Source organism: Rhopalosiphum padi, chromosome 2 (assembly GCF_020882245.1).
Source record: "Rhopalosiphum padi isolate XX-2018 chromosome 2, ASM2088224v1, whole genome shotgun sequence".
NCBI classification, from domain to species: Eukaryota; Metazoa; Arthropoda; class Insecta; order Hemiptera; family Aphididae; genus Rhopalosiphum; species Rhopalosiphum padi.
In genome coordinates, this window is record NC_083598.1 from 82383482 (window position 1) to 82411280 (window position 27799).

The 27799-nt window shown below is 25.1% G+C and overlaps 1 protein-coding gene across 4 annotated transcripts; it reads right to left on the reverse strand.

The window, feature by feature from the left end:
* Nucleotides 1-146: 146 nt before the first annotated feature.
* Nucleotides 147-18511, reverse strand: LOC132920185 (glucose dehydrogenase [FAD, quinone]-like). 4 transcript variants are annotated; one of them, XM_060982360.1, is made up of 4 exons: nucleotides 18317-18511; nucleotides 4565-4662; nucleotides 1150-2627; nucleotides 147-1034 (listed from the first exon to the last, which is right to left on the reverse strand). In XM_060982360.1, the coding sequence occupies exons 3-4, from the start codon at nucleotides 2560-2562 to the stop codon at nucleotides 573-575; spliced, it is 1875 nt and encodes a 624-aa protein (XP_060838343.1). In that variant the 5' UTR covers nucleotides 2563-2627; nucleotides 4565-4662; nucleotides 18317-18511; the 3' UTR covers nucleotides 147-572. The 4 variants fall into 4 exon arrangements, with proteins under 4 accessions (XP_060838343.1, XP_060838340.1, XP_060838342.1 ...); XM_060982357.1 differs by having other exon boundaries at nucleotides 4565-4721; XM_060982359.1 differs by lacking the exon at nucleotides 4565-4662.
* Nucleotides 18512-27799: the final 9288 nt, after the last annotated feature.

Sequence of the window (27799 nt, forward strand, 5' to 3'; positions counted from 1 at the left end):
TCTTAGTAACGGATAACATTATGTTAACATTTAAGAAATATGATGTTTGGATTGTTAATTTAAATTTATTTTAAGAACTTTCATTATGCTCAACAATTATAATATAAATGTACAATAATACATCATGTTTATAAACAAAGTGACATTTTTAATTTTTTTTTTTATTTTTTTTATGTAAAACCAATTACATAAAAATAAATACATCAAAGTATGTTTGGTAATCGTTATTAAAAATATATATTATATATTGTAATACATCAATCAATATTTAATATTTAAATAAAATAAACATACATATATTAATATAAAATATAGGTAAAATATTCAAAAGTTTTACAATTAACCTTTTCTTAATACTTCAAGTTTCAATAACTGAACATAATACAGTAAAATAAAATAAAATATACACTACGCTTTTTATTATAATAAAACGGGTAATAAAAGTTGACTCGATTGCAAATAATTATATACACTAATAACTTTACACAATCGATTTCAAGATAGGTAACCTATAAGTAGTTAAGTCTTTTTATTTAATTACAAATTTATAATACTTATTATTGTATTATAAATTAAAATTGTTTTGGTCTTAGCCAAGTCGATTTGACTAAATCAGCTCCTTTCTCCCCGATCATATAGGCTGGTGCTACAGTGTGAGCACCAGTAATCGTCGGCATGATTGAACAGTCGATAACTCTTAACTTAGAAACACCATAAACCATAAGTTGTGGGTTGACCACTGCGTTTCGGTCAGACGACGGTCCCATCTTTGCAGTACCACTCTGATGATGCATCTGCATAGTTATTCTTTTTACACAACATTCCCAGTATTTATCTGTACCATAACTGATGTGTCTACATCCCGGCATTGTTCGCATACTTAAAGTAGATCCCAATTTTTGAAAAGCTGGTGTTTTGTTAAGTTCTATAACCATTTTTATTCCTTCTACGATACGCAGTACATCAATGGGATTATCGAAAAAGTTAGCTCTTATTAAGGGTTTTGAATTAGGATTAGCATTTCTTAATCGAACCTGCAATCATAAAAATTATCAAAAATTAATAAGTAATATCTTTTATGTATAGACAATACATCCATAGTTTAGAATAAAACACGAGTTATTTCGTAGTTTATAATATTTAACATACTTGTCCTCTACTCTCTGGGTACATGAGCATAGTCCATATCGACCATCCGTCTTTGTTGAATAGGCCTTTATGCAAATCGTAATGAACACTGTCTGGTATTCCCATGCTTCTTCTCAACAAGCTATTTCCCAATCCTTCTTCACCGGCCAGAGACATCGGAATGAAAATGTATTCAATATCTGGTACATCTCCGGGATCCTTGTTGTATTTTGTTTTCACATATCCAAGTCCTTCGCAGCCCATAGTCGTGAGCCAGCCGTTACCATCGAGAAAATTAAAGAACTCGCGTATCGATTGCTTGTAAATACGTTCAGGTATTAATCCCACCGTTTGATTAACAGTAAACGCTAAATTAGCGTACGAAGGATGCTCTTGTAAGTTATCACCGACGCGCAGATCGCTTATTGTCTTTATACCCAGTGGTTCAAGGTGTTCTTTAGGTCCAATTCCCGACAACATTAAGAGTTTAGGTGTGTTGAAAGCACCCGCCGACAAGATCACTTCTTTTCTGGCTAGGGTTCTGCGTCTTCTGTTCTCTTTTTCGAACTCCACGCCCAACGTGACTTTGGTATTTGGGTCGATCAGTATTTTTGTGACGAAAGCTCCTTCGACGATGTGCAAGTTTGTCAGGTTCGTTCGTAGATACGCTTTGGCCGACGTGACCCGTCTACCGTAGTTTATCGTACCTTGGATTCTTGAAAAGCCTACGTGGCTATTCGGGTCGTTGTAGTCCACTACATTTAACCCAACCTGTGGAGCGGATTCTAGAAACGCGTCGACTAGTCTCGATTTAAAGGGAGAATAACTTATTGGCATTGGTCCACCAATACCGTGGTATGGAGAACGTTTTAATTCTGGAATAGTCACGTCTTCATTTTTTAAAAAGTACGGCAAAACATCTTTATAGGACCAACCAGGATTGCCTGCTTCGGCCCAACGGTCGAAATCCCTTACGTTCCCTCGAGTGTATATATTATTGTTGATGAGTGTGCTACCACCGAGACCTTTACCTTGCGGCCATAAACATTTTTTATTTACGACGCCTAGGCAGGCGTTCGGTTCCTCTTCGGTTTTGAAAGCCCAGTTGTAATCTGTAAATTGAAAATAATGGGCTATAGCTGGAACTGATGTGGCCAACGACTCTTGTTTGCCCGCCTCGAGAAGTAATATTTTCCATTCCGGTACTTCAGCTAGCCTCCTGGCAACCGTGGCACCCGACGCCCCCGCTCCAACCACAATAAAGTCATATTCGTCGAGTATCGGTTTATTACCAAACAATGGGTCTTCTCGTAACTGTATAAGATTTGTGCGATAACGTTCACCGAGATATGATAGTGCGTTTAAATTTATTGTCAAACACTGCTGAATAGAAACGAGCCACGTGATGAATACTAAAAATGTTGATACCTCCATGTCTGTCGTTGTGAATTCGTGTGTATACTAATTGGTTTGTATGTCATTCAAAATAAAATTTCACCCTGGAAGTACACATAATGAGTATTATGAAAATTATATAAATATTGCGAATAACTATACCCACATTAATGTATATATTACAATATGTGCGTGCGTTAAGTAAAATAAAATAACCAAGAACATTAATTATTGGGAATAAGCTAAGTTGTTGAATCGTTTGTTTTGAGGACATATAGGAGTATATTCATAGTGAATATTATGGTATTGATAAAATTGAGTGTATTTACAATTATTTATTTTGTATCAGAAGAATATTTAAATATATATTTTTAATGCTAATTATCCACTTCCGACCTTCATGATACTACCTAACTAACAATTTGTATTTTGTATTACATATGGAAATCTAACATTAAATCAATATAACCTTTATAATAATAAAAATACGCAAATTCAATGACCTTTAGTTAATTAATTTGACTAATATTAACTGATTTGTAAAAGCTAAATTATTAATATATAAGATACACCTATTTGTGTGTATTGACATTTTTAATATTTTTAACAATGCCAATTTTGAGCATTCGAGTATTTATAAATGGATAAATATTGTAATTTTATTGTATTATAATATTGATTCAATATAATAACAATACTAATAATGTACATATAGGTATCTAGATATTTTTTTAAAAATACTATCGAAAGAACCATGTTCTAGTATTTAAACGTTTATCCAATATGTGTTTAAAAATGCGAGTATATTTTGAGTACGGAATACTGCGTTTTTAATATTATCATTTCAATAATAAATTATTGAATGATATAAATAATACTTTGACATACATGTCCAATTTTCGATTTAATTATTCAAAATGTATGATAAGTCACACAGTTGCATAGTAATTTCACACAAATATCACTTTAAATTTATTGAAATAAAATACAATTTTATATTTTTTTTTGTTATAAATATAAAACCTATATATATGAAATGTGAATATCTATACTTTGAAATATTTTAATATATAAATAATATCACTATTAATTAATTAATATGCACAAAATAATTAAATTGATAACTAATAAACGTATGACTGACCTTCAGTGAACTAAAAGTATATTCATTTTAAGTGTTCATTATTCAGAAAGTTTTATTTAATATAATAAAAAAATAATATTTTTGAAAAAGGTATTAAATTATTACAAAATTGTACAATATAATATATAATGTAATATTTTTATAATTTTTTCAATTTTATAATTTTTAAATAAAAACATACATTTTTAATTTATTATTTTGAAACAGTGATTTTTTTAAATGTTTTATCAGTAGTTGAGTATTGAATATACTATTTATAGCTATTTTCTTTAGAAAAAAATCACTCATTTGTTCAGCTAACAACGTTAATTGTACTTAATGACGAATAACTACTGTGTATAATTAGTGTACACGATTTTATAATACGTTTTAACATGTTATTAATAATATAATATATAAAATAATATAATTATTTTTTGGTATTCTTGGAATATTCAGTACGTAGAATTTCCAGTAGTTCAAACGCTAACCAATGTATAAACCTTTAGATACTCATAAATAATAATGAAAAAAAAAATATGAATGTATTTGTTCAAAATCATATTTGTATGTATCAAAGTAAGTATTCCGTAATATATTTTGTTTTGGAATGTTAAATCAAAAATATATTTTAAAAGCTTAAAAACTTAAAATATTATAGTAATAACATTAAAAAAAAAAATCTCGTTGTGCAATCATATCAATTAAATACAAATAAAAATGTTTGAATGATTGTAAACACTAGATACTTAAATGGAAATCGTAATATACATTTTTATTTTATTTAGTATATTTTTATTACATTAAATAAAACATCAATATCATCAAAGAATAATCAACGAATAGATTAATTACATAAATCTGTACCTATTACTAAATATCTATAACTATTTATGTATGAGTAAATGAATCATGTACCTGGAGAGTTGAACTATTCATGCTGCACGTTGTTACTAACTGAACATAACTGTTCGTATGTTTGAGCCTCCGTTTAGTTGTTGGGCGATTACTGGTATCTGGTTACAATTTGTTTTTTGTTTTATAGTTGTTTTAATGCTTTTATTTATTTTTAACACTATATCACAATTAGCATAATTAGTAAACTATCATAAACGGCGCGACAATACCGTAAGAATATTAATTAACCTATTTTGTAATAATATTATATATTATATGACTGCAATTTTTTTTAGGAATATTTTACTCAATCGTATAATGAATAATTTATAAAATTTGTCAAAATATTATTCAAGAACGGGTAAATATTATTAAAAATAATTTTTCATTGTTAAAAATACAACATTAATTATGGTTGTATTTAATGAAGTTATGGTCGTATTATTAACTATAATAACATTTTTCAATTGTTCCCTAGCTAAAAATATTATAATTATTAATATAATATAGTCTCAAACTATAATATTTACAGTTTTATCCAGAATAGATAATATTTTAGATTCTGAGCGGAACAACAAATGCATTGATTTTAGAATTATATTTTTTTTCAATTATTTATTTTTAGGACAATTAAAGTAATTCAATTTTGAACTTTAGAAATGGTTTCTAGTAGAAAATTAATTCTAGTTGGTACTGTGAGGGAAGGGGGTAAAAAGTAAAAAATCTTCAATACTATTCAAAATAACCATAAGTCCATATAAAGTCAAAATATGTTATTTGAATAATATCGAATTAAATTAAATGTGTTAATAAATTGAAGTATATTTTTTTATTAATTCTTTACACATACCTAAATAGTTTTATCGATACAATCGAACACGGAACAATCAAAGAAACATAATACATGCATAGTTTTGTCATAAAAACGGTAAATATCAAATTCCCTCATAAAAAAAAATCTTGGTCAGTCATCATAAATTAATGAATAATTTTAGTTGTTTCTTACTAACTCGTTTATAATATTTTTTTTTAGCAATTAAATAATTATTTATTATTATTTAATATAAATTATATACTAAATAGTGTTATATGATTATTATTATGATAAGTGATTATAAACTATTATTTTCAATAAGAGTAATGTTTGAATGTCCGAAGCATGATAAAAAAATAAATAATGTGTAGTTGTGTTTTTGTATAATACCAATACGATGTATTTGCATTATTTTTTCAAATTCGACATAGAATTGGACTTGATAACGATATAGATTTTTCTTCAGATAAACTAATTTATTGTGTACGACTTAATAAGATCATTGCAAGAACATTGTACGGGTTTTTAATCAGTCTTTTATGATATTATAATTTTTAAGCTAATATAGTTGTAAGCCTCCGTATAGTATTATAGCTACCTATTATTATAATATGGTGTACGTGCAATATGAATACGTAGCTCTAAATATTAATTGTGCAAAGATTATAACAGGCACACGATGTTCCCTTCTACGGTAATATACTATTATTATACCTAATCAGCGCAATTAACTCATTATTAGAATAAAATATGCCTTTATTAAAATAGTTTAAAACAACATATGCCACTAGATACACACTATATACGTCTTCAATATCAAGGCTCGTATAAAATATAAGAATATGTTCCTAAATAGTCGTATTTTGAATATTACACTTTTAGACTGGCAATTATTATTTATCAGTGTCCACATTTTTGTCCTTCGTTGCCATACAATCAAAAACATCGCACAAAAAGTCGTTCTAGGTTAAGAAGCTTAAATATTAAATAATTATTTTGCCTATTAAAGTTTAACTTAATTATTATGTCAATAATAGTGTTTTAATTATATTTCAAAGTAAAAGAAGTGTTCAGTTCTTTGGGCATACCATAATATCTTCTCACAACCTTCTCGACTTTGACAAATATAATAATCGCGCTAAGCACGTTGTTAATAATAATCATATCTGCAAACATGTACTGCAATGTCTTGAACGCACCTCTACACAAGTTAATATGAGCATAAAAATAACTATTCAAAAATATTTATGATATGCATGAAAATAAAAATATCGTGAAAAACACTTACGTACAAACACAGATAATGATCTTACAATTAAATAATATGATGTTTAATAATTGGGTACTATTATAATATCGGAGCAATAACACAAGATTCTGATAAATAAAAATTTACCATAATATTATACATTTTGTAAGATGGAGATAACACATAGGTACTGGTAAACCGTTATTTTAACACGACGTTATATCGTTGTAAATATTACACTTTTAAATATTCAACTCGTAAGCCGTCTGACTGTAAAATAACATTTTAATCTACATATTATACCTAATACAAAGTTCATCAATTATGTGGGATATGTCCAAATGTGCTTTACAAATTAATCGTGTGTTGAATAATATTATAATAATTTGACGTTGTAGTCGATTATGTTTTTATATAAATAAAATACAAATATAATAATAATATATTTTACGATATGTAAGTCATTGTAAAGTGTATTAAAAAAAATAATGCACATTCAATATAATAAGTCATATAGTCAGCAAAACTATTATAAAAAAATAATGATAATATTAATTTAATTACCTACTTATTAATTTTAAAACTGTTGAGTTACATCAGTGAGGGGTTTATTCCAATATAAGTTAGTAATAATACCTATTTTCGTTTAGATATTTTTTTTTTACATACCTATCCTTAAAAGTTTTAAATATCATGAAATAAAAAAAAATTAAACATAATAGATGTTGACTTTTAAATTTGATGTTTGATATTTTGATATGGTTGTACAGGTTTTTCCATTGTGAATTATTTATTTGAATTGGTATTAAATATTATTAAAAACACATAACAAATTGTTACATAGTACAATGAATTCAAATACAAATGGTTGCATACAAACAGTATATTATAACCATCTAATTGTTCAAAATGAGGAATATAATAGATGTCCAGACATACATACATACATTTTTACAACTTGCATTTTTTTTCTGTATTGTGTATTTTAATTTTTTTAATTAATCAAAGAAGCTTAGGTATCCAGTACAATGGACAAATAAAAATATTTTTTTTATTGAAACTAAATTAGATTTTATACAAAGAGCAAACGATAATTAACGAATAAAATCAACATCATTAAGGTAGGTATGCAATGAGTTATAATAAATAATAACTAATAATAGTTAATATTAAATAAACATTTTTTTGTATTGGGTGTCATTGCCCATTACTGCCACCGTCATGTTAAAATAATTAATTAGGATTACGTATTTAAAATTAATTGGTTATTATTATGAAACGATATATTTGTTACTTTACAAGCATGGGTCACAAGTTGAGACATGTACATGACTAGATAAATGTAAATAAGATATTATAATAATATGGACGTTGATTCCCAAGTCATCAATACTTTATTAAAGTGTATTATTAAAGACATTATTTAATTTCATATAAAAAAAACATAGTTATCATTTTGTGTAAAATCTACGCACAACTATTATTCTCGAAAAATATTACTTTTTTTTTTTAATTTAAAATATTTGTTATTATGCTTATTAATTATTTCTGATTCTGATTGTTAATCGTATATTGTGTTATGAATAAGTTTTTTAAAAATGTTTTATTTACAAAATTTTAATAATATCGGTGAAACTTTTAGGTATTTTATTAGTAGCATTTATTACACGTAAGTAATATTAATAATTATATTTCCGTTTGTAAAAATCTATTTTATTAAAAAAAAAATACAATTATTATTTAAAACTCGTTATACAGTCTTAGCATCCTTAATAATTGTATAATAAAGTAGTAATTAAGTAAGTATTCAATAGTAGATTTTAAAATAAATTTATCAATTAATTCCTTATTATTTAAATTTCTTTTATGATTTTTAATAGATTAAAAATTTAATTTTAAGTGACATTGGGTGATATTAATGTAACAATAATTATTGTTAATTGTTTTTATATATTAACTATTTATAGTTAACTAGCTAACTTGACAATTAAATCACACTATTGGTGTTTTACATACATTTTTAAAAGCACAGTTTTGTTAAGGTTTAAAAGAAATTTTTCTATGGATTAACTTATTGAGACACAAATATTAATAAAATGCTTGAAGATAAATAAAAACTAGTTTATTTTTTATGCAATAGTATATCAAAGTATATTATTTTTTACTTAAATATAGTTTATTAAATATTGAGTTAGATTAAGCGTATTTTTTCCAGCAAAGAATATATTTTTCTTCGACGATTGTATAATGTGAATTTTGACTAAAATCTTTATAAATCGTTCTATTTTCTTTTATATATTATGAATAAAACAAGTTTAAATAAATCGATTAACTCGATTGATGTGTAAACCATTTACTAACGCTTATTTAATTAAAATCTAAAAAAATATATATAAAACATATAATCAGTATTTTTTAATTATATAGGTATTAGTAATGAAAATATAATATTTTATAACTTTTAATGGATATTATTATAATTAAGTTGATATTTAATACTAAAATTTTAATTTTAAACAAAAATGAGGCAAATAAAATTAAGGAGGAACTACACTTCGATACTAGGATGTAACCGATTCTTTGTTAATACTTATCTGTATAAAACTGTATTCATGTCCCCAATATTGTCATAACTGTGATATGTTATTAAAGTTATTATATTTATTTTATTATTTTGATGAATTCATAAAATAAAAGTCTATTGAACCAACTTGTATAATATTATACTAATACAATCGAATTCAATAATAAACGTTAATTGTGTTACACAATATGTAGGTACATTTAAAATTAATATATTAAAATAATTACAACCGAAAGTTTTATTCAAATTTTAATCAGTTTTCATAACATAAAGGAATATAATTGCATCACAATAAATATATTAAATTATTTGATAACACAAAAAAAAAATTATTTAAAAAAAAACAGCAGACAAATCTTTCTATGCCATTATATTATATTATAGAATCTCAGAATCTAAAATACCTTTTATATCTGTTTTACATCTATCGCATTAATTTTTCGACGTGTAAGCATAATTTTGTGTCTTAAAAATATTTTCTTTATAGTTTAGAAATGTTATTTAGTTACTTTGCAATGTGAATTTCTCTCAAGTACATACGAATTTGAAGTCTTCTACTTGCGTACGTTTGTAATAAACTTGGTTATTAATATTTGCTTTGCTTATGGATACATTTAAGTTCTTTTTAGTAAACATAATGTACTTGTGTACGTGTATATGTGTATCTATACATACGCATACGAATCTTGTGTACAACACTGGGTGAAATATTAGGTATGTTCACGTGTAATAGTTTTAAGAGGCCTAAGGCAGACGTGACTTTCTCATAAGGCGTTATTAATATTAATTCCTTATACCTACCTATTTAACATCGACTGACAAACTAACTAAATAATAAGATTTGTGCATTTTCGGTCCACAGTAATTATGGATTATTATGGTTATTACAATAGTTCAAATACTATATTATATGACGTATAAAGTCATATTACATAATTTATTTACAAATTTGTGAAATACGACGATCGATCTAACCATCATAAAACGTAGTACGACCAAAAAATGTAATTAAATGTTTTTCAAATGTTCACATGTGGTAATATTGTAGGTATATTATTAATATTATTATGAACTTTTCTTTTAACCCGAATAAGAAATATTACAGTATTACTCCATATAATTGTATTATATATAATTAAACTATCAAAACACACAACGCCCGACATCTAACATCTCACGGCTAATGTATATCCGTCTAAATGACCATCTTTTGGTACCATATACATCTTAATCAAACGCATATTTATAGAATGTCGAAGGATAGCAAATAATGACATACGATAACTAAAAACTATACAAGAAATTTAATTATCGCCATCATTAAACAAAAGCGGACAAGAATGTTATGTAATTTTATTGAGTTTATTAATGAAACCGATTTTGCTCAAACATTTTCATATAATATTTTATACTTAATGTAAATGGTATAACTGAATCGACTAATAACTTGGTTGCTAATGTTGAACAAATGTTTAAAAAACGAAATCATAACATTTACGTAGTTCCCAAACACCATTAGGCTAAAGAATTCTTTCACGGTGTAATTAGATACATCACACATACATTTATTTTTAAGTAAACATATTGCTAAATAGCTCATATTAATTTTGTTTGTGTTCATCAACCATTTTAAATCAAATAAAACAGAATTTTAAATTTTAAATATTATTATCATAAGTTGTTTATTGTTCAAACGGTTTATAAACAATTTAATTTTGAAAATATTTTAAATATTGTTTTGTACATTATTTAGTTATAACTATAATTATATAATAATAAATACTTTATATTATAGTTAATTAATCTTTTTATTAAATTAAGTCAAAGAAAAATAATGAGAACATCAACACGTTTTTAAATATCAGTATAACACGGTAAGAAATAATTTTCAAAATAATGAAATCAAAATAATCCAATTTTTGTAATATACAAAATATCTTTTCATATTTTAGATCTTGATAATTTTTATGATGAGGTTAATATTTAAATACCCAGAAATGTAAATAAAATAAATGTTAACTTATTATTATAATCTCGTGTATGCTATAATTACGAAATATAATTTATTTCTATAAGATATAATTTAAAAAAAATCTACAATTATAGTTTAAATATTATGATAATGTAAACGATTATGCAAATATTAAATACTTATCATTGATATCATGGCATGTCACCTAATAATTTTGAAGTAATTAAAAATTATTTAATAATCAAGGTAACTACGTATATAATATTGACAAATTTAAAAATTATCAACCATAACGCCCATAACGCATTGATAAATGTTGTAGAATTAGTAGAAACCAATCGGCGATAAAATTTGATAGAGGCAAAATAAAATACGACAAATAAAAAAATAACAGATGAGAAATGCTTTGTTTAAGGTACCTAGTCTTTGAGTTTACCTCGTCATGTCATTAAGTCTATTACATTACACGTGATAGATGTTTTAAAATTGAATCTAATAATAAATCATTGTCTACGAAAGGAATATCGTTATCATTTAAATAACTGTCAATAATATGGTTCAACTATTTTTTTCTAAAAACCACACGTATACATTATTAATATAATATTATTTAGTGTTATTTTTATCGATATAAAATCAATATCATGCATCGTAAAACGATGTGCAGAAGATCATAAAATAAATTGCTTGGGATCAGTCCAAATATTTTTCAAGTCACATAGTATAGATGGATTTCAATTTCCACCAATTTTTAAATTTCACATAAAACATAAAAAAATTGTAACCATGCATTTTCGACATTTTTATTTGTTGAAATAAAACGTAAAAGGGACATTAATTTAGATTGTCAATGTTTCGAACAAAGCATAAACTTTTTTATTATCATTCGTAAAAGGGAAATAAATTAAATAGTTATGAAATTTCAAATTTCTTTATATTGTTTAAATAAATTGAAATTTATATTTTGTTTTTAAAATATTAATTTAAGCAATAGTAAAACAAATCAAGTTTTTTAAATCAATAATATGTTTTGAATAATAATAAATTAATAACTATAACAATAATCGTTTGAGGAAAAATCGTTATTAAACGTTTAAATTTTTTAATATGATCTAAATATAAATTTAAAATGATTATAAAAGATTTATAAACGTTTTATGTATTTATACTTTAACGTTTCACTTTTTTTCCCCAATAAAAAAGTATGCATTTTGTATTAAATTTTCAAGTGGTATTTAATATACTGAATATATTTAAAATATATATTAATTTTACCTTCAAAATATTTTTCAATTATTCGTGATTTTTAAAATTGTAATATATATTTTTGATTTGATTTTATTTCTGTAATAAATTATATAAAAACCTTTCGAGAAACGTTGTAACGTTATTACATTCTCAATCTTTTTGATTTACAAACAATATTTTTAAGATACATTAACCAGAAATAGTATACGATGAATAAGTTTAAGTGAAGATATATTGTATTTGTATAAACGTAAAGAATGCGATGGTTGTTGATATAATCATTTTTAGTTCTATATAATTATATGCATATAATATAAACGTACTTTTATTATAAAATCAATAGTTTTTTAAATTTAAATATTTAACATAATAATTTATTATAAATTATTATTATAAACAAAAAATAATTAGTTATTTCTCAGTACTGCGGTGAATGTTTTTCTGATTCAATCCATAATATCCATTTTAAACTCACGATGCATTTTTTTAGGTTTGTCGGTAAGTTTCCAAATGTTATTGTTTGACGTATTATTCATTCAATACCAATCATAAATTTGTGGTGTGTACAACAGTGGTTTCATTTATTGTATGTTATATAATATAAAAGGAAATAATAAGTTTGACTTTTAACTACGCTCGCCAATTTGTTGTCGCGAACGACATAACTGCTGAAAATTGCTATCGATGCGTACAATTAGATAAGGTCGTTACGAAAACTAATAAGTGAAAATGCTAGTTATAAGTTATTTAACAATCGTAACTATTTCAATACAATCCCGTTTCGTTTTCACAAATTAAACTCTAAGGTTTTTCATTTTTGGCTACTATCACATTGAAATAATTACGAAGAAGTCAATATAATATAAACTTTCAGTCGTCTAGCCATCGATGGTGAGTAATGTTAATATTAGTAATTTGTAGGGCTCGGATTTAAATGCCCTAAAAATATCAAAAAAATGACAATGTACAAAAAAAAATTTAAATTTAAAATTAAATTACCGATATAATATTATCACTCGATAAGAAAATAATCCGATAAAAGTTTAGTTGTGTGCAATAATATCGGCTAATTGGATGGAGTCACATAAAGATTGTAAAAACCGGAAAACCTGATGTTAAATTAGTTAAAGTAGTTCAAAATGAAAATAATTTTTATTACGTAGTACTATACTACTCTGTAGTACTTATATTTCAATGAGGTCAATTTTTTTAGTCATAATACGACAAATAGGTCAAAAATGTCCTAAAAAATTAAAAAATGCATTAAAACCGTCAAAAAATGCCCCAAAAAATTATTGTGGTTAGATTGCAAAGTACTTGAAACATATTTGTAGCTTAGAAAGCATCGCGTAAGATATCCCTAGTAATTTGCTTCACCATATTAACGGCTCTGTAATGCACCTATTTGAATTAAATTATTTGAATAATAGTATTGAAATATTATCAAAAATATCCAATACTTTGAATATTAAATATTTTGTGCCAGTATTTAAATTGTTTTTATTTTATTTTGTACTACATACTCATCAGTAGTTATTCAAAAATTTGAATTTTTATTTTCTAGTGTTTTTTTCATTTTTTTTTTTATTTACCGATTTGCATCATGTACATATTATCGAACATAATATTTCAGTGGTGTAATTATACATTTGCTTGGGGAGGAGTACTTACACGCATTTCTAGTAATAATCTTTAAACCTCATATTATATCCAAAATTCTCTTTAAATCTACAAGAAACATAATTATTGAAATATAGGTTTACATTTTTAATTTATTATGTTATATTTCTAATATCTACTATCTATATTATTACTACAAATACATATTGTTATTTTATTTTTTTCGAGAATATTATTCAAATAGGTAAATCGATCTGTCCAATTAATAATTGACACGTATTTAAATATATTTTATAAGTAATGTTTACAACAGTAGCTCTTGTAATGTTATTGAATTGATGATCGGGACTAGAAATAAAAGTGTGCCTCCGTCCACGAATCCTGATGCTGCGCGAGTCATGCCTTCGAAATATTTAAATGTCTACCGACAAACGGTCAGCGATTTCCACACTGACCAATAATATATAGGTACAGCCGTGCACGAACGATCGGCATAATGATAATAAATAATAAACAGTAATAATACTATATTGTTCTATGCCGTCGAACAACTCGTGAGTCGCTGCCGTCCTATAATCTCGGCATCGATGTCTACGGTTTTGTCGTGAAACAATCGTAGGTGTAAAAGCGTTTCCATATACGAGTTCGGTGGCTTTCACGGACGGGGCCGTTCGGTAGAATAATAATAATTAATAAACTAAAGAACGAGAATAATATTATTATACAGCCAACACGATACACACGCGTTACATATTATTATGGTCGAGATCATTGTACAAAATGAACGCCACTGGCGCGGGGTCGTAGTTTTGTGGATAACGTGGAGTGTGGAATCGACATGATGCAAAATACCCTAAATTCCGCGAAAATCAAATTAAATTGTGATAAATTTCAATCAAACAGAAACCCACCAGACTCGAAAACTGTTATATTAAACGAGACATTGAACTATTGGATATTACATAATATTATAATTTATAAACATATAATAGTTACCTATTTATCGTTATTACTTAGTAGTTATTATATAACTTAAGTGAGATGCTTTATCTTAAAATGCAGAGGCTTTGAATTTTTTATTTGGCATATAAGTCAGTCATAGCGGCACACATAGTAATAAAATAGTAAAAAAAAAAACCAGTTTTGTTTGTATACTAGAAAATATGTGACCCTATAGGTACGATATTTTATATAATAATTATGATACTATATATACCTAATAGTATTGCCTGGAAAAATAGACAATCATATAATATGATTGGATAAAAATAGTATATAATTATTATAGGTTCCATAACGGGTACACAGTGAAATGTATTTATGAACTACATTTATATATTCTGTGAAATTTGAAGAACACATTATTATATTGTATAACTCTGTTTTGCATTTAGTGATTAATCAATTGAAATTAATATCGTATTATATTTAATTTAAATTCAACTGTTTCTGCTCAGTAGGCAATTTTAAATATTACTTCGTTTATAACCATGTATCTAATATCTGCGGTATTAAAATTAATAATGTTTACTATTATTTATTAATAATTTGTAATACAGTTGGTTTAATTAATATTTTCTGAAAATATTACAATTTGAAAATATCATTATGTGTAAAACATAACAATATACGTTAAAAGTTTTAAGTTCCGACTAATGATATTTTTGAATTACGACAAAATAACTAAAATTGATAATATCAGTTTAATTATTAAATTTAGCCCAAATTTGAAATTCAAATGTATAACAAGTGCATATAAGATTTTATGATTTCAGTATAAACTTATGAAAAATCTAAACAGTGTAACAGCAAAATAAAGTTTTATATATGTATATATAAAAAAAAAAAAAATTGAAATAACTGTAAATATAGCAAATTCATATTACTATGCATAGACATTAAACAATTATAATATAAACGTCTGGTGAACAATTTAAAGTATCTAAGGTTATTTGTTTATAAATTACAATAAAATTAAAAAATAGATTTTATCAAAAACTGGTTTTAAATTACAAAAACATATTCCCGTTTTTCTTCTAACATCTTATTGTTTTTCACCAATTATTTAGAAACGTACTGGGGAACATGTTTTTTTTTATCCTTCAAAGTACCAACTAAATTAATTTTAATATTTTAAAAAGTTCTTATAGTTCTATAATTGTTCTAAAAAAAGTACATTTTGGATCAATACCATATTATGTCTTATTTTTCAATAACATGTTATTTCCATATTATACTGATTACATTGATTGATGGTATTAATTATTAGAATTATTTTGTAAATTAAACAAGGCATTTTCTTTTGCCAATCATATCAATTATTTAATGCAATTTACACGATTTAAGGAAAGTACATAATCTACATACCTAACGAATTTAAATAGGAATAATGTTTAATGTTTATACATAAAAATTTTAAACCAGAGGTTAGTTAATTTGAATAGGAAAGCACCTTAAAATATATCATACATTTTTTTCTTAAAAAATACTTTTTCTATACATTTAATATATCAATTATAAATTCTTTAATACGATTTTATTACAATATTACAAATTATTATAAACTATTAATTTATTTACTATACATAAAATATTGTTGGTAAATATAAGTGTATTTGAACGAAAAACTAGTAGATACTTTTTTAGTTTTCATGTAGATTGAGCAAGTGCGATATTTGATATACAGACGTCTAATAAAATAATAGCATTCCTCTTACACAGTACAAATTATTAGGTATATATCTCGTGTGCAAATTTGATTTCATCATAATTGTATTAAGGCCCCCGGAGGCTATGGTTCTTTTTGGCGGTAAGAAAGTATTTCAAAATATGATTTAATTATTCAATTTGTTCCGTTTTCGAGATGTCGTTATGATTTATTGATCCTAACGAAATTACGAGAACGGATTGTAGAAAAACTAAACTTTTCTAAAACTTAATGCAAAAACGCTACACATGTACTATGAACTTTAAAACGCTGTCATGTAGCACATTACCATTGATAATAATAAATTTAAATGTTGAAGTATATTGTTATTTGTTATAAAATAATATGTGGAAATAACGGGGGAAAAAAAAAATAATATTTTTATTAAATGTTTGAAACAATGTCAAATATAGCTGATAGAATATGTTAGTATATCATAATACCATTATATACGCTGTTATACCGATTACAGTTTTTTTTTTATCATTATTAAGTAAGAGAATATATTTTACAATCTGTACACACTAAATACAATAAGTAATACATATTATAAAAAAAAAAAACTATACATAGGCAGGACGGCTTGATTGAAGGGGGTGTGTTCATTGACACTGCCCAGTAGTGGTGCCTATACTTCAAATAACGATTATACAGCCATAGCTGGTATACGTAATCATTTATAGTGTGCGTTTATAATAGGTATGCAGATTTGCAAAATATGGTCTTTTGTGCAGCAATTCTGCTTGTCATTCTATACGGACGTTATGTGTGATAATGACAAATAATACCTAAAATCATTATTTTTCTTATCGTAATCTCCACGACGAAAATTAATTTAGTATATTATTAAAAAATAATATTATTTGATTTTTTTTTCTCATAAAAATTTATGATTTCAAACTAATAGTTACCGAATCAACTTAAACCCTAAACAAATTTATCGTCTTATTTTACTTAAAATAACATGATTTTGAAACGATTTTAATATGAATTTTGTATAATATTCTTAATACCTATATGTTAATAAACATAATTTACGGGAAGGAGTAATGCTCTTAAAGTTGTATACAAACTATTTTATTAAAATATTTCATACATTATGGTAAACATTTAACAGGTAAGTTTGAGAATTTTCCATTTAGTTCCTAGAAAATCCACTCGTAGTTTTAGGAAAACTTTTATAGTACCTATTCTACATCTCGTTAATAATTATTATAGTTACTAAACATTTTTACCAATATATTTTTCTTTTTACTTAATTTTCAATCAAATCTGTAATATATTTTCTTGATTAAATTTTATAAACTTGCTAGTCGAATTAAATAAATTCTAATTTTCTAAATAAAAATATTTAAAATAAAAATTCAAATTAATTTTTAAAATCGCTTATTGAATTTAATTTTATTAAATTATAACGTTATACGTTTTTTAATTTAAATACGATTTTGAGTAGACGCTTAAAACATTTTAATTTTAATAAAGAACGAATTATGTTATATTTACATTTTTTGTTTTAATCTCAATAATATTAACAACAATTTTTTTTTTCAAGTTGTAACTATAATATGTATACATTTACCTGTTTTAAATGGAATTTGAAAATGTATAATTCAACTGAGAAACAATTACGTATAAAAAAAAATTAAAAATAAATATTTACTTTAAAAGCGTATCATCGGTCAAACTTATAAAAATATCAAACACTTATAGTTTGCACACTGAAAAAGAAGTATGAAGCGCGTGTGTGAAACCGATCGTTACTGAATGCGTTTGATAAAACGCAACGTGGTTGCTGGAAGTGATAGTTTTTTTTTTACGATGTTTTGTAATGGGTGTGTAAAAATCATCAGTTGTATTGGCCTTATCTAATTCACAATTTCGTTCTTCATTGATATCCCACCTAAACAAATTTATTTTAAGCTACCTATATAACTCACGGACGTTTTATTTTGTATGTAATTATTTATGTTAAAATAATTATACCTTATTTATATATTAACTATAAACACTATGAGCATATTATGCGAATTCGGTAGCAATAATTCTATCATAGCATTTAGATTAATTATATTTCATAAAAGCTGCTATTTAAAATAACAAAAATACGATATTTATATTATGTATTTGTATCTTTAGAATATTATTTTCATAATATGCATGTAGCAGTAATTTTGTTTCGTCAAATGTATTCAAATTATATTTTTAAATTCCATTAGAAAGATCTGTTTTTAAATCCATAGCGTAACTTTATACTATATAATTTGTATTTGTAACCTCAACACACTATGGTGTAAGCTCCTGCATCATATTCAATTTATCATGTACCTTGCAAGTGTTCTATTTTTCATATTCAATAACACTTTAAACTTATAATTTATTTTAAAAATATTGCACTAATCATTGAATTTACCAATTATACACATTATAATATGGGTATGATATTTTCCTAGTGTACTATGTTATTTTTATAAAACTATATTATCGTACTTACATGCATCTTTGAATTTGTAATTTCTCGTGCATAATAATATACCATACATTTTTGCAATGCAGTTTTAGTTTGTAAACGAGGAAGTAATAAATACAGCGATGTACAATAAAATAATATTTTAATAATATTTTTGAAATCTTACATAGTTGAATAATAAAAATGTTGTAAAGATAAACATATTTTTAATTTTAATTTTTCATCTACTGTGTTGCCAATTAGAACTGTTTTAAATTAATTTGATAAAACGTATAATAACACATTAAAGTATTGTTATGTATTATGTTCAAAGTTGATTGTATTTTTAGTTAAAAACTATCACAAAATATTTAAATATACTTTAATATCTATAAAAAATTCAAAATATAAAACACTGTATGAATCAAAACAATTACTTTTATAAATTATTTATAAACAGTTTTCCGAATTATTTTAAACAGTGAATAATTTGGTAATAAATCCTAGAAACCGATAAATCAGAGTTTAATATTATACAAAAATAAGTTTGTCCTAATTAAATATAATGAGATATATAATTATATATATATATATTATTAAACAAGATAAATTTTGTGATAATTTAATATATATAAAACATAATTTTTAGTTTTCTAAACATAAGTTGTCCTGTTATGTCATTCCATTAATTACCAGTATATAGTTACAATAATTTGCTTATATCAAGATATGTTACGGTTCCATTTTAAGTAAATTCATACTAGGCAATTAAAAAAAAAATACCAAAATACGAGTATTTAATACAGATTCATACTACCTTATACAAAAAATAGGTATCAAAATACAAAGGTTTTCAAATTATTTTAAAATTGTATTTGAAACGATAGTTTATTGCGTTATAATACGATTATGAATTGGAAATTTATAAATTTCGCAGAATAAACTATTTTAAATTGTTTAAAAACAATGATGATCAAAACGTATTTAGTTTGCATTGTTATTGCACATAAAAAAAATATAATTAATGTACCCAATACTTTATGAGTTATTATAAAATTAATACCCGAGTAATATATTGTTTACTTTTATGTTGTACTTTTCACCAATTTGTCAATGTCTTAACTAAGAATATCTAATTACAATTATTTTAGATTATTTCAGTTTGTATCTGATATACATTTTATATGATATTATACATCAAAAATTTTAATTAATCAATATTTAAATCAATGGAATATGTAGATGACAACGACCGGTTTTTGTTGTCGAATACTTACACAAACAGATCACAGATGTATTATAGAAGAAAATAATCTATCGTACAATATTTTGTTGAATGAATATATTCGTAGACTTTAAAGACGATTGCTAAGTACAGTGTATTAGTGTTATTCTTTAGGCAATTTATTGATGGGTTCATGCAGTTATAATAAGTACCTAATAACCCAAACAGGTTTAAGTCGAAAATTGTTATATAATCACACTTTGTCATTGGGACGTACCTCATCACACAGTTTAACTGAATTGGCCTGTATTGTCCAATATTTGAAAGTTGCAGTGAATTAATATGACATTAAAAAAGAAAACAATTCTGAGCAGAGAAATTTTTTTATTAAAACATGCTCTACCTATACTTAATTTATAAAGTTAAAACTAGCATTTGTCTTGGATTTTTTGATATTTTTCAAAAATAATGTCTTTTTAGAAGATAAATAACATTAATTTAAGGTGTCTTCTATTTTATAAACAAATTTGGTAGAAACATAGGTAGAAACTTTAAAAATGATCAAAATAAAATATCAATTATTTTTAATTTGTTTTTTTGAAAGATAATTTTTGAAACCTTTATATTGTATAGTTCCTCAATAATCACACAACGGTGGAAAATTCGATATTAAATTGTTCAAATTTAGTATAGTTTAAATATGTTTTCAACATTCTAGTAATTTGTTTTCAACTATAAGATACCTATCCAAAACAGCATATATTACAACTAAGTATTAAATTTAAATTTTTTCCAATTGTTTAAATTTCGAGTTTCATTTTGACTTATTTTTTCTGTGATTCTAAATCGATATCTTTAGAATATATTTTTGATGACTTTTCCAATTTTATGTTTAGAAGAAAAATATTTTTTAAGAATTTAAATATTTAAAGTCATATAAAGTATTTCAAGTAATAATAAATTAACCACATGATCATAATTAGATTTATATAATATATATAAAGATGCACAAAGAAATATTGTGCTTTAGAATGTTAAATAGAAATTATGGTATAATCTAATAATTAAAAATATATTTATCTCTAAAATGTTATTATCAAAGACGTTAATATTTTTTTAAGAAAATGAGTGATTACATTTAAAAATATCACCTTGCATGTATATACAATTTTTAATAATAATATTATTGACATCATACATCATAATAATTATTGTTTAAGAACAGTAATTATTAATTAATTATTATTATATTCTTATAACTGAGTGCATACGTATGTTATACAATTATGGTAAGTCATTTTAATTCGTATAACTTCACAATTTAAAAATATAAATATTCGTTTCATATTATAATTAAATACCATTTGTTACAATATAATTTATTACTAAAAATTAAAAAATATTTTTTAACCATATTTCCAACAAAGGAGTCATATTGTAATATTTTAAAAATGACCTTCGGGACTACACCGTACATCATTGTTTAAAATGTATAAATAACATGATACGTTCATTAAAAAATGAACGTCATACATTATTATTGCCTATTTTTTAATATTGAAATTATTACATATTTATTTTAATTATTGATAATTCATAATATTTTGATTTTGGTTTTAAAGTACAATTTTGATGCGTGAATAATATATTATTCACTGAGTCTTGAATTCTCGACCATCACTTATACTCAACGAATTATTCATACTTTTTTTATTTTTATAATATTGCTTTGGGATGTGAATGCTTTATTCACTTTATAACACTAAAACGCTCGCAATTAATATTAAAAGAAAATAATTATTCTTCATCCTAATCATCATATTATTATGGTTAAATTAGTTTATTATGCATTGTAGCATATTAATTTTCGTACTTATATGATTACGGAAACATTATTTTGTGAATTTTTCAATGACACTTATACGATCTATTGGTATTATAACACGAGTATACTAATTTTTTAACTCAAGATTTTTCAGATGTTTCCTTGTACTAGATAAACAATCTTATTTCATTGGTATTATTATTATTTATTTTAACAAGATATATTATGATAGTATTTTTTTTTTTTATACTATTTATTTATCGACGAGTTAAAATTCTATCCAATTAATGGTGTTCAATGGAAATGTTTAACCAAATTGTTTTCCGTATTTTCACCTAACCGAAACGTCTAAAACATAATCACCGTGCATACATACTTGTATTGACGTTGGCACCGCCAATACGTGTTATTTAGTATATACCTATAAAATAGGTGTTCGTATTGTTACGTGCGGTCACTAACACATTATTTTATTTACATTTGGTACGTAAAAGGCATTTTGGTTATTTTTGGGAAAGTTATTTTAAAAAACGAACTAGTTCATGTTTATAAAATTCAAAAAAGATTACATAAACTGTTTAACTATGATATTTTTATTTATTTTAAATAATATATTATTATTACCACAGAAATGAATAATTGTAAAATTAACTTCGGAGAATAGTTACTAAACTGTAAACGAGTCATTAAATATTATATTATTTATTTTATAAATTTTAAATCTTGTTTTATATATTTAATTTTTATCAATGATTAAAACCACTAATATTAATAAATAGGTACACGTAAACACATGTTTATTTTTTTCTGTACCTATAGTAAATTAATGTATGAACTTGTGTTATAATATTTTTCTGCAATGTGTAAATAATATACCTAACTTATTACAAATTATTTAAAAAAAAAATATTCGCGTTCATAATAAATAAGTACTTAGTTCACGTTCAAGTTCATTTTTTGAACACTGAATGTGGTCTGTCCGATTCACTTAAAATAAACTCGCTCCAATGAACACGTTATTTCCCATCAGTGGTTTTAGTATAAAAATGTAATAATTAGTGTAAAATAATAAAATGTACACGATTATCATCGTCAGAAAAAAATATGATGAGCTGTTTTATGATATTGTCGTGGTATAGGTGACTTTGATTGAAATTAAGACATTAAAAAAAATACCAAATACAATAAAATGAACTATATCTTTCAAGCGTATTCGTCAGACATAGAGATCATAGCTCATAAATCACGACGGTGCCTACATAAGATTTAATAATAATATATAATTATGTATAGGCCATGCATATCGACGGTATAGATATACATATTATAATATAACCATTTTGAATTTCAATACGTCCAAAAACTATTTTTAATGTTGAGCTTTACGGTAATTTAATATTAACCGCTTACTGCTGGCTTTCCTGTTGTTTTTTATTTATTTTTTTTTTTGATAGTTATTGCCTCAATGGTTGCATTATGATTACATATTATTATGCACACATATAATATAAAATATATAATAATATCTGTTTGCGCGTTATACTCGTATTATATTGTGGTAACTCAATTTTCACAACACGCGTTAAAATTATTTCCGCGCGATGTACAATGAATAGGTTATATGCCCGTCGGCCATAATAATAATATTATTATTGTATATTATATTATTAAAATATTATACAGGCACTTACGGCCCTAATTGCGCGTAGATAGCCACTAGCTACCATATAATATATATATATGTGATATTGATTCGTAAAGAATAATACGATTGCGATCCACAAAATGCGGTTTACAATAATAATAATATTCGGTTTGAGTGACGCGTAAATTCACTAAAACATAATAATACTACAATATACAGAGTAATTCACTAGGCATGCTCACCCCCACCTTTTGTTTAATTGTATTTATTTAAATTCTTAGAAAATTAAATTTTTTGAATTTTTATACAATTAAAAATAAAATTTTAAATGTATTGAAGTTTGTTTTTCTACTCAAAGAGGTTTCCTATTGTGATAAAAACATCTGTTTTTCAAATTTTAACTCTTATTTTCTAAAAATTATTTAGTGAATATTTGTTTTGAAAATGTTGGTTGAACCTAATTCAAAATGCGTACTTGTAGTATTTTAGAAATGTTTTTACTACGGATAATACTATTATAATAGTAGTTAAGAAATATGGTTTTGGTAAACTGTATCTATTAACTGTGTTTTTAAACTGTATCCACTATACAGTATTTATTATACTTAGACAGTTCTTAAAAATTATCAATGTCGATAGAATCTTCAAATCATTATAGCCCTCATATAATCTAAACTCACTTGTATAGACCATAATAAGTACACTAAAATTATTTTTATATATTTATGTTTTACAGCAAAAGAGGGGTGTTATCAAATTTTGAAACATAAATTATTTTATCTTCGCGGGACATAAAATGGACACTCTTTAAGTACCTAATACAAAACATCTCAAGGATTTAAAAATATTATGATCTTTAAGTAAATTTTTAAGTTCCGAAATTTGGAGTTCGTATAATAACTTTATTGTTAAAATAAAGGAAGTGATCATGCATTAAGAATCACTCTGTATAATACACCTATACGACCAAAACGATTATATTATTATTTTGGTGTTTTTCCTACTGTACAACGCGCGGCAGGCCAATTCCGAGCCGGTAGTGCCTATGCATTTCCAGTATTTACTGCTTTCGTTTTGGACGGTAATCACGTTTGCGCACGTGCGTGGTCAAATCATTATTATCTTCCATATCGTTACGTGATCGCGTTATGATTTTCGGCAAAAATAATACAAAAATATAGTTAAATGGTTAGACGCTTTCTTAGATGTCCGTCCGTGGGTTTCACAACTACGTATTACAACCGTTGAAAATTCAAAAAGAAATAGGAGCACGCACAAGCGTTTCCTGAATTATTATTATTTTCTATTTATTCTCCAAAAATCTTCCTCGTCAAATCGCTTGGTTGGTAGGTACCTAACTATGTTGTCTTCGTTTCCAATGGGGCGATCGCATTATTATTTTAGCAGTACAATTTTTTTTTTAAAGAATGAAAACATTTTAAAGTCGTGATTTAAATGATATACATACCTACTGTTATAATATGTGTAAATTGTTTTGGCGTCTTATCAAATATTAAAATTCAATAATGTTTAGAGCTAGAATTTATAATTTATATGTAATATAAAATACTAAAATATGCATTTCATTTTATTAAAATATGCTAAATTACGCCATAAAATATACATTGAATTTAATAATAATTTCCAAATTCAAACCTTCATTACGTCAAATATAAGCATATTATAATTATTTTTATTTAAATAAATTAAAAAAAGTTAATTTACACGTAAACTATTAATACCATTTTCAATGCGTTTTTAAAGTTTTTTGTCAAAGAAAAAACGCTAATTTTATAAAATTTATGCACTTATGCATTATAATTTTTTACACTATTTTCGTAACTATACCGATATAGCATGCATTTAGAGTATCAACAGTTACAGTATATGTAAAAACAAACAATATTCCTAACAATATTATTATTATAGTTACATTATATGCTATTGTTGTGTTGATTATAATTAAAATTTTTATCTATACTCAGTATACTGGTATGTTTATATAATATTATTACCCATTAAAGAACACTACTAACTACATTTTTAAAACCGCGTTGAATAAAAATATACCAATGCTGAATGTATAACAATTCTAGCCTTATAGTAATATTATTATGAAATAAGCGATTACAATTAGTTATGAATTATTTCACAAACGTGAACAAAAAAATAATATCAAACATGCAATATGTCAATGGATTTAGGAACGGAGATGTATCATTTCAGATTAATATCATCTCGAGTTCCGCGTTCCTACATTTACTACTTCAAAATGTATTTCTACATAATTTGGACTTAATTTTCGTTGATTACGATGTATTCGTTATACTTACCTACAGTATTATTAGGTAGCCGTGACCCCATACTATTAGGATCTAAAAATCAGTGTTTTTTATTATTATTATAAGTATCATAACTACAGTGACCATGTGTTTTTTAATGTTTTCGTTTTATGTAAGAAATTGTATAGGTAATGCGCATTATAGATGTCATTTATTTTTTACGCGATCGTCACGAGTTCATAAGCACGAACGAGCTCACTGCTTACGTTCTTAAACATAATAAAACTCCGAGTTTTGTTAAATTACACTTAACTATAGAATTTTAATGGGTTCCTGATAAAAATGCACTGCGATTTTTAAAATCGTTTGAATACAGATATATTAAAATACAGCCGTGTCATGTTATAATATTATACTACTATATAATTACAAAAGTCAGTATATCTATAATTTTACTCGGTAAAAACATCACAATTTTTAAAATCTACATTTTAACCTCTAAAAATAATGGTTTTGAGAATTTAAAATTCATAAGTTTCAATAATCTAACTTAATGAAATAAAAATAAATAAAACATTCTCACACGCAACAGTGCTCTGGTAATACGCACGCGCACTCGTATGCTGAAATCATCTTGTTATGATGAGCTTGTCATTCACTCTGCAGTATGCACACAATTCCACTCGCCTAGTAGATACGCACGTCCTCTTCATGTTGTCTATGTCGAACTGCTTAAAAAAACTGACCTTTTGCAATCCCCTTAAGACGTAGTGCTCGTCAAGTATAATGAAATTGCGTGTGTGACCGATACCGGTACAATATCAATAATCGTGCGATTAAAAAAAAAGAAACAATTCCACATCATTACACATTACGTAAGAAAGAATTTACATTATACCCGTGTGCGTATGTGTTTTATGTACAACTTATAAACTGTTTAGAGGTCTGCTACAGTCCGGTGTGTACAGTGGAATTAATAATAACATTATATTCGCGTTGTACAGCTGTGTGTCCTTATTATATTATGACGATATTGACATTATACTACGCGATAACATAATATAATATCATATGAAATCGCTTGAGCGTAAGAATCGTAGACAACGTTTGTTTTGTTTGAAACGACTGTCCGAACAATTTGAATAATGTAGTTGGTCATTTTTTTCAAGACTTAATAAATTATGATTGTTTACCGTATATGGTAGTGTCATAGCATTTTTCTGAATGCGTATCGATGGACACGATTGGACACGACCATAGTATATGACGTTGGACAATAATATTATCAGCTCTTCCCTTAACAGTTAACACCGAAGTATAATATGACGTATCTTAACGATATCGTCGTTATATTATGAATTTTTATTATTATTATTATTATTATTATTTAGGATACTGAGAAATGACCGTTTTACATATTAATAAGGTGCAAATAAAACGTTTTTATGCAAATACAATACCGTTAAACACAAGTATTCTTAACAGTGTTGAACGTTATTTATAACGTAGGTATTAATGTTAACTAAAATATATAATAAATACCGTTAGATATCCTTATTGAAATTCCGTTTACTTTTAATTCAACCACTGGTACTACACAGCTAGACACACACTGCTTTAATAATTGCTAATATTCAAG

Excerpts from the sequence above, each read along its gene's own strand:
- LOC132920185 (XM_060982359.1), bottom strand. The coding sequence starts at position 2,562 with ATGGAGGTATCAACATTTTTAGTATTCATCACGTGGCTCGTTTCTATT. Across the intron at positions 1,035-1,149 it reads ACCCAGAGAGTAGAGGACAA|GTTCGATTAAGAAATGCTAA; the intron begins GTATGTTAAATA and ends TTATGATTGCAG.